The sequence below is a fragment of the Eublepharis macularius genome, chromosome 7 (assembly GCF_028583425.1).
Source record: "Eublepharis macularius isolate TG4126 chromosome 7, MPM_Emac_v1.0, whole genome shotgun sequence".
Taxonomy (NCBI): Eukaryota; Metazoa; Chordata; class Lepidosauria; order Squamata; family Eublepharidae; genus Eublepharis; species Eublepharis macularius.
Genome location: NC_072796.1, coordinates 42,381,942 through 42,398,195, shown reverse-complemented (window position 1 = coordinate 42,398,195; position 16,254 = coordinate 42,381,942). Strand labels below are relative to the sequence as shown.

Sequence of the window (16,254 nt, the reverse complement as noted above, 5' to 3'; positions counted from 1 at the left end):
ACTTACATCCTTCATTGAGGTCAGTCAACTTAGAAGGGTGTAACTCTGCTTAGGATTGCACTGTGGTATACTTTGTTCAAAGCTTGGCTAAGCCTGCACTTTATTTATGCTCTAAGCAGCATCAATATAATGGGTGAATTTCTGATGTAATAACCAAACCATGGCTTGACCATTAGGATTAGGCCTTGGACTTGATGTTCTTTCTTCCCTTTCATACTCCAGTTTCCTGTTCCTGATTTACAGATACTATAATTTGTGTGCTGTCCAAATCAGGTCAATGATGATTTTTTCAAACCATGCTTTCCCTCCAAACTAGACTTCATGTTAAGAGTTTCCAGTTCTGATTTGTAGAGAAACCATAGCACGGAAACAACAGTTTGCTTGGTTTTAGATATCCTGGCAAGTTCTGATCCCTGGTTTATGGTGATCAAGAGGGCACACCTCAAATCATATTATGCCTCTGATTTTGAGCATGCTTTGAATAGATCTTGTATTCAGGCCCTGTCATGAAATGCTGTTGTCAGTGGTGGAACAATCTGACAGATGCTTGCCATTTTCCTGAACAAGTCAACATCACAACTTGGAAATCTGATAGAATTCATACCAATTTTCTTTTATTGGCAGAGCCTACATGGTGAAATAACGGGCAAGCGAGACAAAGTGGAAGAGGTGATCAAGAATGCAGAGCTGTGCTCAGCAGCAATCAAGGTACAATTATTTGAATTTATTTTTACTTCTCGCTCATCCAGCGCTCATCTATATTTACTTCTCGCTCATCCAGCGAGATTTGCTTTGTTTTAGACTAAACCTGCTCTCCACACTTCAGTTTCTCAACAGACTAAGTTTAGTTAACTTGCAAACCCAAGCCAATAACATGGACTCCTCATTGATGTCTATTGTATTTCTGAAAATCTATATACGGCAATCTGGCTGGCTCAAAATTAACAGAGTGCATTTTGAAAGCATAAATGCTGATCACAGAGCAAGTGTTTGGAGGGGCTTATCACTTTACTTAGGTATTTTTACAACAGTTTCCTCAGTGAGAATGCAAAGCAGCTTACAAAAATACAGTTAAACAAACATAATTTAAAATATTAAGGAGTACAATCAGGTAACAACAACAACAACAACAACAACATTTTATGTATATACCACTCTTCAGGACAACTTAATGCCCACTCAGAGTGGTTTACAAAGTATGTTATTATTATCCCCATGACAATCAACCTGTGAGGTGGGTGGGGCTGAGAGAGCTGTGACTGACCCAAAGTCACCCAGCTGGCTTCAAGCAGGAGTGGGGAATGAATCAAACCCAGTTCTCCAGATTAGAGTCCTGCTGCTCTTAACCACTACAGCAAACTGGCTCTCAGGTACATCTTGCACTGGCCCTAGATCCACTGGGGCACCTCATTCAGGGCCACAGGCAATGAGCCGCAATGATTAAGAGCCAAGGACCAAGATCCCTTTGCCTTTTTCCAAAAGACTTGTGTCTCTGGCCATGGCAAATTTTGCCCTTTTTCTGTGGGGCACTGAGCTTGAGACACGTTCTTTTACCAGCTTTCTCCTCCATTTTACTGGTGTCAGTCTATGGAAAACAGGATACGTTGAAGCTGACTCCCCCCTTGCAGCAAGAAATCCAAGCTCTCTTGAGTCAAGGTTTTTTAAATTGAGAAATCATAACTAAAGCGTATATATGTCCATAGGTTACCCAGAAGCAATTAAAAGCGTCTGGCTGTACATAGAACTCTTGTTGAGAATGACGTATGGAATGCTTGCTACAAAGTTCCAGTCCCTCCCTGTAAGCCCCCCGCCCTCAGTGCCCAACTGGGCATAGTCAGTGGGAGAATAGGAAGGAACCGTCCCAAGGCCACTGTGGTGAGCCATCCAAGATAAGAGTGCTGCCTTCCCAGGAGTCGGATAGGAGCTTATGTGACAAGTTACACACACACACACACACGGGATGATTGCAAAGTGTTCAAAGATGGAGGGACTGTGGGCAAGAGACCTGACAACTGGCTTTTAAAGGGAGGATATTGCCTGCCTTTGGTTCTGAAAATGAGGTTATTAGAACGATGATAGCAGTTTATTAAAAATAATGCTTTCTTCTTTTCATTCTACAGGATTATGAACTCCAGGCTGCATCCTATTGCTCAGGGCTGGAGACTTTACTGAACATTCCTATTAAGAGGACCTTGGTCCAATCTCCTTCTGGGTTAATTCTGCAAGAGGTACGTTGCCTTCCCTGTCATTGTACTTGCAACTTCTTTTTTGGTAACAGTAGAAAAGAGCAAGAATCCAGTAGCACCTATAAGACTAACATAATTTGTGGCAGGGTATGAGCCTCCGTGAGTCACAGTTCACTTCTTCAGATACTGAAGAAGTATCTGAAGAAATGAGCTGTGACTCCTGAAAGTTCATACCCTACCACAAATTTGTTAGTCTTTTCATTATTTTTATTTTATTACAACAAACAAAAATTGACATGGAAAGCAGATTTAAAAAGAGAGAGAGAGAAGGGAGGGAAATGGGGAGGAAGACATACCAGTTGGTACACTTTATAGAACTTCGTTAAACTTGTTACTTAGTCAATATTTCTTTCGTATTATCCTTATCTCTACTAACTTTAATGAGAAGATATCCTCATTACTTCTCCATATTTCAGCATAGTATTTATTGCCTACCATAAAAATTCTAATTTTCAAATCCACATATCACTAACTCTGGCTTCTCTTTCACATGTTAGTCTTATAAGTGATGCTACTGGACTCTTGCTGTTTTCTACTTCCACAGAGTAACACGGCTACCTATCTTGATCTTCCTTGGTAAAAACTTCTTAAATGGTCAGGCTGAAGAGGCCTGTGAGCAGCTGTGGAAAAGAAGGGAAAAATCTGACCCCCTTGTAGGACAGTTCCTTAAACCAAGTGCAGGGAAAGTGCATAGCACAGTTATCTTGAGACGTCACTGTTTCAGTGTGTAGGTTGGGAAATGACATAACCAAATGTTGAGGCGTGCCAGAAGCATACCTACCAGAAGTTAGCAGGCTTTAGCCCAGAGTCCTTTTTGACATGCTGTTTTTCTGTATGGAGAATTTTTTATGCATGGAAAAATTCAAATATGGAATGTCCTGCATGCAGAGGTACCATCTAGGTAGGGCTGTACTATATCATAGGTTATTTTTAAAAACTGTATTTATTCCTTCCTTTTCTCTCCGATGGGTGCTCAAAACGGCTTCCAACATTATTCTCTTCCATCCTATGCCTGCAACAAGTGACTGGGCCAAGGTCACCCAGTAAGCTTCCATGGCAGAATGGGAATTGAATTCCAGGTTCTTCCAAATCCCAGCCTGACACTCTCACCACTCCTGAGGAGTTAGCCGTGTTAGTCTGTAGTAGCAAAATCAAAAAGAGTCCAATAGCACCTTTAAGACTAACCAATTTTATTATAGCATAAGCTTTCGAGAATCAAGTTCTCTTCATCAGATGCCTGATGAAGTTTTGATCAGTTTTGATCAGGCTGATGAAGAGAACTTGATTCTCGAAAGCTTATGCTATAATAAAATTGGTTAGTCTTAAAGGTGCTACTGGACTCTTTTTGATTTTACTCTCACCACTAGTTCTAAAAATGGGGAACAGCTCTTATTTTATTTGTTAGAATTTTGCCTCACTCCTCTTCCAAGGAGCTCAGAGCAGGGTACAAGATTTCCCCAACCTCTTTCTATCCTCATAATAAGCCTGCAAGGTAGAATAGGCTGTGAGAGAGCAAATGGCTCCACATCACTAAGCAAGCAGCATGGCGGTGTGGAATTTAAACTTGGGTCTCGTGGTCCCATTACAATCATACTGACTCTATTAAATCCATTTCAAATTACTGACACTTATATCTCGATCAACAGTCTAGATGAGGCTTCCAGTTTCTTTTAAAATGCTTAAAAGACCTATTGATGCAAGCTAAAAATGATATTTGGGCTTACAATGGCTGTCTTTTTTTTTCTCTTTCCCCCAGGCTGCAGAGATTCAGTCTCGGTACATTGAACTTCTGACAAGATCAGGAGACTATTACAAGTTCCTGAGCGAAATGTTGAAGAGCATGGAGGATTTAAAGGTAATCTACAGGAGTCCCCAGCCTTTTTGAGTCTGCAGGCACCTTTAGATTTCTGACCCAGGGTGGTGGGAAGAACCACAAAATGGCTGCCACAGGAGGTGGAGCCAACCACAAAATGTCAGGGAGTGAGGTTAACTCTAATAATAACTCCAATAATAACTTGTCAGCATTTCAGGCTGTTTAAGAGGATGCCTTTTACAATTAACATATATTTTTTAAATATTTTCTTGCATACCTGCAGCTTCTGTCACAAAGTGAAGATTCTTGTGCTATGATGGCAACTGCTGCTGAAGCAATTTTTTAATAATCTGCATAGCCAATCAAAAGCCCTGCTGAACGAAAGCCTCACCTGGCCTTGTCCACTTTCTAAAAATGCTTGATGGGCTCCAGGAAAGGGGATAGCGGGTGCCGTGGCTCCATGGGACCCTTGGACTACAAAATGCATCCATGCAATTAAAATGCATTCTCATCCCTCTGTGAAATGGGTCATAAAAATGCATCTATTCTTTTTACTTATAGGAAAGCTCATTGGTGTGCATAGTTGGTTTTAGAGGTTGAGTTGCTTTTTGCTCTTTGTATTTCAGTGTAATACATTTTCCCATATATTCTTAATTATCCAAGTTGTATAGGGATATTGTGCCCAGACGTAAAAGTCATTAGATTGTCTGCTTGAACATGAAGATCTGGTCCATTATGACTAAGCAAGAGAGGCCAATGGTTTTGTAACAAATCATGAAAAGGCATTTTCTTCATTTCTCTTTTGCTTGGTGCCTTCAATGGCACATTGTATTTTATGCAGTGGTCAAAATGTCATCACAAGTAATATTACCTCTCCATTTTTTATTCTATACAGATGAAAACTACCAAAATAGAACTATTGGAAGAAGAGCTCAGACTGGCCAGAGATGCCAATTCTGACAACAGCAATAAGCACAAATTCCTGGAACAAAACCTACAGAAATACCAGGTGGATTATTCCCAGCTGAAAGCCAAACTCATGAGTTTGGAAGAAATGAAGAGACAAGTCGAGATGGACGGCAGTTCTGCCAAACAAAACTTGGACAAATGCTATGCTCAAATCAAAGATCTTAACGACAGGATAACAAGACTGACTTATGAGATTGAAGATGAGAAGAGGAAAAGGAAGCTGCTGGAAGACAGATACGAGCAGCAGAAGTCCGACTTCGATCAACTGCAGAAGACAAGGCAGAATGAGAAGGAAACTCTTGGTTGGCAAAAGCTAGAATCTGAGAAAGTCGTCAAGGAGAAAGAGTACGAGATAGAAAGGTTAAGGGTTCTTCTCCAGGACGAGGGGACACGGAAGAGGGAATATGAGAATGAGCTGGCTAAGGTAAGAAACCAGTTTAATGAGGAGATGAGTAATATAAAGAACAAGTATGAAACAGAGATTAACATTAAGAAGACTACAATCCACCAGATAGCATCTCAGAAAGAAGAAGATGCCAAGGGCCTCCGAAGCCAGATTGATAGATTGCAGAGAGAGAACAGAGACCTGAAGGATGAGATTGTCAGGCTCAATGATGCCATTTTGGAAACCACGGAACAACGGAGGAGGGCAGAGGAAAATGTTCTTCAGCAGAAGGCATGTGGCACGGAGGTCGTGCAGCATAAACAACAGCTGGAGCTGGAGCTGAAACAAGTCATTCAACTTCGCAATGAGGACAATGCAAGGTACAAGCAGGCGCTTGAAGATGCTGCTCTGACCATCCAGGACAAAACCAAGGAGCTTGAAAGATTAAAGATTCAGCTGCAGGAAGAGGCTAAAGGCCGATGGGAACTTGAGAATGAATTGGCTAAGGTAAGGAACAATTATGATGAGGAAATGATTAGTTTAAAGAACAAGTATGAGACTGAGATTAATATCACAAAGACTACCATAAATCAGGTGACTATACAAAAGGAAGAGGAAAGCAGTAATTACCGAGCACAACTTGATAATGTTGTGAGAGAAAATAGGAGCTTGTGTGAGGAAATTAGGAGACTGAAGAACACGTTAAGTCAGACTACGGAGAATCTTAGACAAGCAGAAGAAAGCATTCAGCAACAAAAAGCTGTTGGCTCAGAGATCTCCCAAAAGAAACAGCACCTTGAGATTGAGTTAAAGCAGACTGTTCAGAAGTACTCAGAAGAGACTGTGCGGTACAATCAGTCATTGGACGACGCAGGAAAAACAATCAAGGACAAAAACAAAGAGATTGAAAAGTTGAGAAAGATGCTAGAAGCAGAAACAAACCAGAGGAAATCCATGGAGGAAGAAAATATCCGATTGCAAAGAGTCCAGTTTGATCTGGAGAAAGTCAACATCAACGCAACAGAGACCATCAGCAGACTTAAAGTTCAAGAGCAGGAGTTGGGTCGGCTCAGAAGTGAATATGACAGAATTTCACAAGAGAAAAAAGGAAAAGATCAAGAAAATACTAGGCTCCAGAGTACAATAAAAGAACTGAAACATCAAAAGTGTAAGCTGGAGGAGGAGCTTAGTAGGCAGTCTCGAGCTGTAGCTGAAGAGGTTTCCAAACGGAAGAAAATAGAAGAGGAGTTAGAATCACTGAGGCGATCATACAGGGAACAATCTGTTAAAATCACAAACCTCACTCAACAGATAGAGGAGGTCTCTATTGTAAAGAAAAGGAGTGAAGATGATCTGAAGCACCAAAGAGATGTGCTTGATAGCCACATGAGAGATAAGCAGAGGTACATGGAGGAGATAAGGAAGTACACTTCAGAGATTGAAACCTTGCGTCGCCAACTCGTCCAAGAGCAAGACAATCTGAAACAGGCTCACATACGTAACGAGCACTTGCAGAAGTTGATTGAGGATAAGAGCAAAAGCCTCAATGAGTGCAAGATAGAAATCGAACGACTTCAGTCTCTTACTGAGAACCTGACCAAAGAACACCTGATGTTAGAGGAGGAATTGCGCAATTTAAGATTGGAGTACGATGATCTGAGAAGGGGCAGAAGTGAAGTGGATGAGGAAAAAAATGCCACAATTATTGAACTAAAGAGTCAACTACAAACAAGCAACAAGCATACCCTGGAACTCCAGGGTCTGATAAATGGTTTACAGAAAGAAAGGGAAAATTTGAGACAGGAAATTGAAAAATTCCAAAAGCAGGCTTTGGAGGTATTCACAAATATTTGATCGCAACTTTACTCTCCCTCAACCCCCATAATTTAACACCACATGCATTCTCAATCAAATTAATGCACGCTACATTAATCGACATGAATTTTAATTTAGTCTTTTCCCCCGTTTGACTGTTTAACCTATAGGCCCAGACTTGGGCCCTTCCTACAGTCTGCATGTACTACAACCTAGGGCAAAGGAGCTGTAAAATTTGTTAACCAGGCAGCTGAGGACATGAGGGATCCTTTGTGTCCAACCCTCAATTATCCCTCTCCTGTTTTACATTCTGATACAAGGTAGAGGGAGGAACACCTGCCATGCTTTGGCTGTATTGGGTGTAAAAACTCTTTGGGTACTGTTTGAACTAACAGATTTTAGAGCAACCCAAAGGCTCTTCTGTGAAACATTAGCAGTCTTTATTTAGAAAGGAGCAGTTTAAATGCAAAAACAGCTTGATTGGCTCCTGTCCTCAGTACCACTGGCTTTTGCTAGTCTTGATGATCAGGCCAGGTTTCCAAAACCTGCTTTGACGGCATCCTTCCCAAAGAGAGATTTACACTTAGAATGACCTATCTAGTGGCTTATTGTGGTGGGATATACAATATGTTACTCATGAAGTTACATATTGAAGAAACTCCTTTGCTTTTTCCAAACCATTATTCTCTTACAGGATATTTTGTGTGTATATTATGTGTATATACACTGGCCCTAAAGCATGTATATACAAATATGTATACATAATTATTTGGGGAGAGAGATATTTGTGATGCTTGTTATTGATGTTTATGTATATATACCTATATATTCCATATATATATTATATATATATATTATATATATATATGCACATGTATACATAGTTATATTAATGTTATATATTTGCTATAAATATCATGCCTTTGTTATGTTAAAGAGATGAGCCGCAATCTAACACAGTTAATGAGGCTAAGTCCTGTTGAAATCAGTGAGTTTATTTGCACTTAACTCTACTTAGATTGTGGCCACTGACTTGTGCACTTTGTGTTGGGAATCTTTAAGTAAGACGATTGTATCTTTTCCCCTAGCTTTGTCCTTCCTTTTCTTTTCTAAAGGCAGCTCTTCAATTCTAAGCTTTGTATCAGCATATGAATCCGTCTGATCCATCTAGTTCTGCATTGTGTCATTTGACTGGCATCTCTCTTAAGCTTTTAGTCAGAGAAAGATCTTTTCCAACACCTGCCATCTGAGATCCTTCAGCTGGAGATGCCAGGGAATGAAACTGGGACTGTCTGCAGGCAAAGCAAGCAGGCAGAGTCATCATGGCCCTTCTCCTTTCTCGCCACAACACCAGTCTCACCTCATGCAACCGGAAAACTAATGAGAACAATCCAGTAAATATTGTTACAGTTCAACTAATTCATTTTGCAAACCATTTAAATGAATGGAGAGTGTACCTTAGCAGTACTTGGTGGACGGCATGGTTTTGCTGGTGCAAGAAGTCTTAGAATTGGTCCAGAAATGTTTATTTTCTTCAATGTGTATCTATTTACTGTCCTAATCACTTTCTCTGCCCTCATATCAAATACACACACATACGCACATCATACGCATGTCTCCCATTTCTCATTTGTTCCGATGAATTATATAGAGCAGTGATGAAAACCCTTTTCCTGATGGCTGGATGTCTAACATTGAATCATCAGGATAGTGACATTCACAAATTTCATACTTCTTGAAATGATACTATCAAAAATCAGACCTTTTGTTTTATATCCATCTGTTTATATGCATTTATATACAGATCAGGTCAGCTTGGAGTTCATTTTCTGTTTCACATGCTATGTAGATTTGCAGAGCTATCCTAAACAGAGTTAAATTTTCCTAAGTCCATTGAAGTCAGTTAACTTGGTAAGGTGTAACTCTGCTTAGGGTTGCACTCTTAGAACAAGATCTACTAGACGGTCGATGAATGCTCTAGAGGAGGGGGGAATCCATTACAATTGCTGGCTGGAATATTGCCATATGCCTGTAGCATAAATTTTCATATGGGGCAAAATCAGGCCATTGAAGTTATTCTTCATTTATTGGGAAATATTTGCATGTTGCATGCTTTCTGTGTATTAGCTACCAAAGTGGCTATGATTAAAATATTTAAAATTAACAAGCAAGAAATGCATTAGAACACAAAAATTTTAAGTAATAATCTGGGAGGGGGACTGAATTGGCCTCAAAAGTTTGGGGAGTCTGGTGGTGTGGATGGTTTCAGGGAGGAAGTTCCAGAGTTGAGGCACCGCAGCAGGAGAGACCCCGTCCCTTACAGCCTCCCTTCTTGCTTCAGAAAGCAGGAAAATATATAGCAGGACCTCTGTAGATGGCCTTATAGGACGGGCAGGCTCATATAAAAGCAGTCCTTAAATACCCTGTAGCAGTCTTTAATTACCTCTATTCCTGGCTGCTTAGGGCTTAGAGCACTTTGAGTTGTATCCAGAAGCAATGGGAGCCAGGGCTGCTCTTTTAAAATGGTGAGATAGGTTCCCTACAACAGCCGGCGGTCTCACTGCTGCGTTTCTGCCATCTGAAGTTTTCAAACAGTTTTCAAAGGCAGCTTATTTAAAGTGTAGTCCAGTAATCTAATTAGCATTGCAGACTCAGAAACATATATTTGATATTAACAATAAAAATAGCATAAATGGGCGGTGGTGGGGGGAACCAATGGCTTCCTAATTATTTAAACAAAAAACGTGTGTAGATCCAATTCTCTATTGAAATTAATAATAACAACATTCAATTTATATACCACCCTTCAGGACAACTTAACGCCCACTCAGGGCAGTTTACAAAGTATGTTGTTATTATCCCCACAACAATCACCCTGTGATGTGGGTGGGGCTGAGAGAGCTCTGAAGAGCTGTGACTGACCCTAGGTCACCCAGCTGGCTTCAAGTGGAGGAGTGGGGAATCAAACCCAGCTCTCCAGATTAGAGTCCGGCACTCTTAACCACTACACCAAACTAACTCACACAATTCTTGCACAAAAGATCCATGTGCATCAAAGCCTAGGTGCTCCCTTTCTTATAAGAGCCCATTAATTATGGGTGCTGTTGTAAAAATGGAAAGCTCCATTGACTTTTTTGGTACATTTATTGCTACCAGAATCTTCCCACTGAAATTTATTCATTCAGAAAATATCTCACTCCTTTTGATGAACCCATGATTTTATCCAAAGGAGTTAAAAAAGCTAGAACAGTCAAACCTTAAAACTCAAATGGCCAAGATAACCAGACAATATGTATTTTAGGAGGAAAGAAAATATGAAGCATTAGAAACCAGAAATGTGATCCAAGTGACAAACTTTTAATTCCCATTCACTTCAAGGGGAAGGGATTTAAGCATGTGCTTAACTATTACAACATTTTCTGTAATTGTCTTCTTACGTACAAAATAAAAAGGAATAAGAACAATGTAAACTGCTTTGAGTCCCCATTGGGGAGAAATATGGAGTATAAATGAAGTAAAATAACTAAATTACATAATAAAACATCCCAAATTGCGTCAATAATACAATACTAATTACTCAGATACACAGTTATCCTGTGCCTTTATGGAACAGACCAAATGATGGGAAATTAATAAAGAATGTGGTTAGGCATTGAACTTGAAACTAATTTTTCTCCTTCCTTATTTCTTTTATTGCACAGACATCCCATCGGATTCAGGAATCCAAAAACCAGTGTAATCACATTATGCAAGAGCGGGAAACATTGCTGATAAAAATAAATACCTTGGAACAAGACAAGGCAAGGCTGTTGAGGCTGGAAGAAGAGCTGAATCGTACTAAAGGAACACTAGAATCAGAATCTCGCTTGAAAATACGATTGGAAAGTGAGAAACAGCAGATCCTGAATGACCTGAATCAGTGGAAGAGCCAATATTCCCGAAAAGAAGAGACAATAAGGAAGATTGAATCTGAGCGTGACAAGAGCGAGAGGGAGAAGAGTGCCTTGTTGATAGAAATTGAAAGGTTGCAGGCAGACATTAAGAGGATTGAAGAAAGGTACCGGAGTAGGTTAGAGGAGACAAGTAGGAAGAGCCAGTCAGAGATTGATGCAGAGCGCCTGAGACTGCAGAGGGAGATTGAGAAGCTTAAGCAGCGCCCGTATGGGGCCCACAGAGGCACCCAGACTGAAGAGGACTTTGTTATTGATCCTTCCAAACTGCTTTTCAATGGCCTTCGGAAAAAAATAACTGCTGTCCAGCTGTATGAATGCCAGCTGATAGACAAAAGCACTCTGGACAAACTGCTGAGGGGGCAGAAGTCAGTGGAGGAAGTTGCCGCTGATCTCGAACCGTATCTTAGAGGAGCTGGGGCTATAGCTGGAGCCTCTCTCAGTCCCAAGGAGAAGTACTCTCTGGTGGAGGCAAAACGGAAACAACTCCTTACACCCGAAAACACACTCCTGCTTTTGGAAGCCCAGGCAGCCACGGGAGGTGTGATTGACCCCCACCGGAATGAACTGTTGAGTGTGGACAGTGCCATTGCTAGAGACCTGATTGATTTCGATGACAGGGAACAAATCTATGCTGCTGAAAAAGCTGTCACAGGGTTTAAAGACCCATTCTCAGGGAAAACAGTACCAGTGTCAGAGGCCATCAAGAAAAATCTGGTTGACAGGGAGACCGGAATGCGTCTGCTCGAGGCCCAGTTGGCTGTGGGAGGATTTGTGGACCCCATCAACAGTGTCTTCTTACCAAAAGATGTTGCTTTATCCCGTGGGCTGATTGATCGAGAGTTGTACAGAGTTTTGAATACACAAAGTTCAGCAAAGCATTTCATTGATCCTGTCACAAAGAAGGCCATAAGTTACATGCAGCTGAGGGAAAAATGTAGAATCGAACCACACACTGGTTTACTCCTTCTCCCTGTGCAAAAGAGAAGCATGTCATTTCAAGGGATCCGGCAGCAAGTCACAATTTCTGAATTAGTCGACTCTGGTATCATTCGGGAATCAACCGCAAATGATCTTGAAACAGGGGTAATCACAGTTGAAGAAGTCACTGACCGAATTAAAGATTTCCTTCAGGGCTCTAGCTGCATAGCTGGTATTTATAATGAGGCCACCAGAGAGAAGCTGGGCATTTATCAGGCCATGAAGATAGGTTTGGTTAGACCAGGGACAGCACTTGAGCTTCTAGAAGCCCAGGCCGCCACTGGATTCATTGTGGACCCTGTTAGCAATTCAAGGCTTACAGTGGAAGAGGCTTACAAAAGAGGTCTGGTTGGAATAGAGTTTAAAGAGAAACTTGTGTCTGCTGAAAGAGCAGTCACTGGGTATAAAGATCCAGAAACAGGAAATATCATCTCCTTGTTCCAGGCAATGAACAAAGAACTTATTGAGAAAGGCCATGGCATCCGTTTGCTGGAAGCTCAGATAGCCACTGGTGGGATCATTGATCCCAAGGAAAGTCATCGTTTGCCAGTCCATACAGCATACCAACGTGGGTACTTCAATGAAGAGCTCAATGAAATTTTGCTGGATCCCAGTGATGATACCAAAGGATTTTTTGACCCTAACACAGAAGAAAACTTGACCTATCTGCAATTGAAAGAAAGATGTATAACCGATGACACAACTGGGCTTTGTCTTCTGCCCCTGAGAGAGAAGAAGAAAGTGGTGCAGACCTCCCAAAAGAATACGCTTCGGAAACGCAGGGTTGTCATTGTGGATCCAGACACAAATAAGGAAATGTCGGTCCAACAGGCATACAATAAAGGTCTCATAGATTATGACACTTACTTGGAGCTTTCTGACCAGGAATGTGAATGGGAAGAAATAACTATTACAGGGTCAGATGGAAGCACAAGAGTAGTTCTTGTGGACAGAAAAACAGGCAACCAATATGATATTCAAGATGCCCTTGATAAAGGTCTTGTTGACAGGAAATTTTTTGACCAATACCGTTCTGGATCATTAAGCCTCACGCAGTTTGCTGACATGATTGCCAGCCGAAATGGTGGTGATGATGTCTTTAGGCACGAGTCGATTAGTAGGTCCCCCACAGTAGTGAGTGTCAAAAGCTCCTCCATGGTGTTGAAGAGTGGTTCCTTTTCCGATTCCCTGGAGGAAACAACTCCCATTGCAGCCATATTTGATACTGAAAACTTGGAGAAGATTTCCATTTCGGAAGCTGTGCAACGGGGCATTGTTGACAGCATCACTGCTCAGCGTTTACTTGAAGCACAAGCCTGCACAGGAGGCATTGTGTGCCCTACCACAGGTCAGCGGCTTTCCCTTCAGGATGCAGTCACTCAAGGCATCATTGACCATGAGATGGCTACGCGATTGAAGCCAGCTCAGAAAGCCTTCATAGGCTTTGAAGGCATCAAGGGTCGAAAGAGAATGTCAGCGGCAGAGGCGGTGAAGGAAAAGTGGCTGCCTTATGAGGCTGGCCAGCGCTTCCTTGAGTTTCAGTTTCTCACAGGAGGCCTTATTGATCCTGAAGTACGTGGACGAATAAGTAGTGAAGAAGCCATCAGAAAAGGATTGATTGATGGCCGAACCTCCCAGAGATTACAAGACACCAGCAGCTACGCAAAGATCTTGACCTGCCCAAAAACAAAGCTGAAGATCTCCTACAAAGATGCAATGAATCGCTCCATGGTGGAGGACAAAACTGGGCTTAGATTATTAGAAGCGTCCTCCGTTTCATCCAAAGGCATATCCAGCCCATACAATGTCTCCTCAGCTCCGGGCTCCCGCTCAGGCTCCCGCTCTGGCTCCCGCTCAGGTTCTCGCAGTGGATCAAGGAGGGGAAGTTTTGATGCAGCCACAAATTCTTCATATTCTTATTCCTATACAACCATCAGCAGCAGTTCCCTTGCACGCTAGAAATTAAACCAGCAAGCTTTCCTGAATTTTCATTCTCATCTATAAGAATCTCTTTATGTTTTAAGCAATAAAACTAGCAGACAAAAAAAAGGGGAACGTGGTGAACTTAGTACTGGCTTGGGTGAAATAGCTAAGCTGCAGAATAGAACCTAAACCCAGATGTAAGCTACCCAAAATTCCTTGCTGTTTTTTCCCATATTTTTTAAAACCATCTAATTTTCGGGGTGCAGACTTGTAAAGCCATGGTGACATAATGCAAAAAAAAAGTGTAGTATCTTCTTTAATGCATTTTGTTTTGCATCTTTCCTAGTGCACTTTGCATATGCTGTCAGTTTTCTACCATTGGCCATGCCCTACTGCAAATTATTAGCCCAAGTTGTATGTTGACTTTGTATCTCTGTGGCTTCAATATAGATGTTGCAATGAATAATAATGAAGATCTGTTATGTGCAACTGCAGTTGTCCTGGGCTGTGTCCTTAGCTGTCTCTTGACAGTTGAGGGAGGATTTATTAGAATGTGCTTTTCTTTTGCAGTGGCCAATCATTTCTGTTCATTTTTGCTTGCTTATTCTTTGTGTAACAAAGTTCAAGCCTGACAGCATAACGTTTACTATTCTGGCAATAAAATTTTAAACCTCCTTTGATACATTTGTGTAAGCATTTTGACATTAAACTTCTGATATGAGTGTGGTCTTGGCAATGGGTTATGGTGCTTGATTTTATCCTGAATATTATGAATGGGAGATTTCCTTGGTTCAGTTTGGGATATATAGGTGTTTTCCGCACTGTCATTTTTAAAGCGTTTTAGTATATGTTCTGCTTCTCATGATTGCAGGAGTTCCAAATGTGCAAGGTAGTCATGGGACACAACCGATTTTTGTCCACGGTATCCCCGATTTTTTCCCCCTGTGGACATAACACGATTTTATTTTGAAGCTGCTGCTGAGTCACATCTGGCGTGATTAATGTCGGTGTGAATTCTATACTCTTCTGCTTCTCTTCTCCCCCCTCTCCTTTTCCCTGGGAGCTGATTGGTCTGTCCACCAGCAACTACTCCCACCCCCCTCAGTTCTCTGAACTCCTTTTCCGCCATTTTTATCAGTAAAGTAAGATAAGGATCATAAGCCTGCTTTGTTTGTTTGCTTCCTTCCTCCCGGGTATGCAAGCACTCTCTTTTTTTTTCAAAGCTAGGAAAGAGTTGTCACGTTACTGCTTATTCCCTGCTGGCTTTAAAAGCCAGGAAAGGGTTAAATGGCAGCTTTTCCCTCCCTCCCAGTGTCTTCTCCTAATGTCAAAGAATAAAAAAACCCCAAGCATTTTGCACAGCAGTTTGTAAAACAAAGCATTTTATAAATCAGAGAGGGAAGGAAGCAGCAGCATTTTAACCCTCCACTCACACAAGCAATAAAAAGGGCCAAAAAAATGCCAGAGAGAGTGTTATGTGCCTTCAAGTCGCTTCTGACCTATGGTGACACTATGAATCAACAACCTCCAAAAAATCCTATTGTTAACAGCTTTACTTAGATCCTGTAAACTGGTGGCAGTGGCTTCCTTTATTCAGTCAAAGCTTCTCATTTTGGGTCTTCTTTTCCTGCTGTCTTATACCTTTCCTGGTGTTATTGTCTTTTCCATTGAGTTTTGTCTTCTCAAAATGTGACCAAAATACAATAGCCTCAGTTTCATCATTTTAGCTTCTAGGGAGAATTCAGGCTTGATTTGATCTAGGACCCACTTATTTGTCTTTTTGGCTACCCATGGTATCCATAAAACTGTCCTCCAGCATAACATTTCAAATGAATCATCTTTCTTCTATTTCTTACAAATCCTTAAATTTTCCAACCAAAACCAGAATTATATGATAGTAATAACCCTGGCACATAAAATACATTGCACAAATGTACTTTTTGGTAACACATTAGAAGAACTGAGCCAAAAAATAAATAAAAGCGTTGAATAAATGGTAAATAGCTTTATGGAAGTCCAGTAAAGAGACTGCTACTCCTAAAGTGCTTATCAGAAGCAGTCTATATGAAAAATTTCTGAATCCACATCTCACTCTTAAAGTACAGGAAATTCCTCTATACATCCATCCTGAAGTCCTTTGTGTTTTTTTCCCCATTACCAAAACATTGATTA

The 16,254-nt window shown here is 41.1% G+C and overlaps 1 protein-coding gene across 4 annotated transcripts in view; it reads left to right on the top strand.

Moving 5' to 3' along the window:
* Window positions 1–14,762, top strand: part of DSP (desmoplakin) — a 53,261-nt gene extending 38,499 nt beyond the window's left edge. For 2 of the 4 annotated variants that reach the window (XM_054984989.1, XM_054984990.1), the window contains exons 21-25: window positions 625–708; window positions 2,121–2,228; window positions 4,003–4,101; window positions 4,955–7,249; window positions 10,930–14,762. In XM_054984989.1, coding sequence (XP_054840964.1) covers window positions 625–708; window positions 2,121–2,228; window positions 4,003–4,101; window positions 4,955–7,249; window positions 10,930–14,118 — 5,775 coding nt within the window. In that variant the 3' untranslated portion in view covers window positions 14,119–14,762. The remainder of the gene's footprint in view (window positions 1–624; window positions 709–2,120; window positions 2,229–4,002; window positions 4,102–4,954; window positions 7,250–10,929) is intronic. The other 2 variants (XM_054984991.1, XM_054984993.1) reach the window with 2 other exon arrangements.
* The last annotated feature ends 1,492 nt before the right edge of the window (window positions 14,763–16,254 follow it).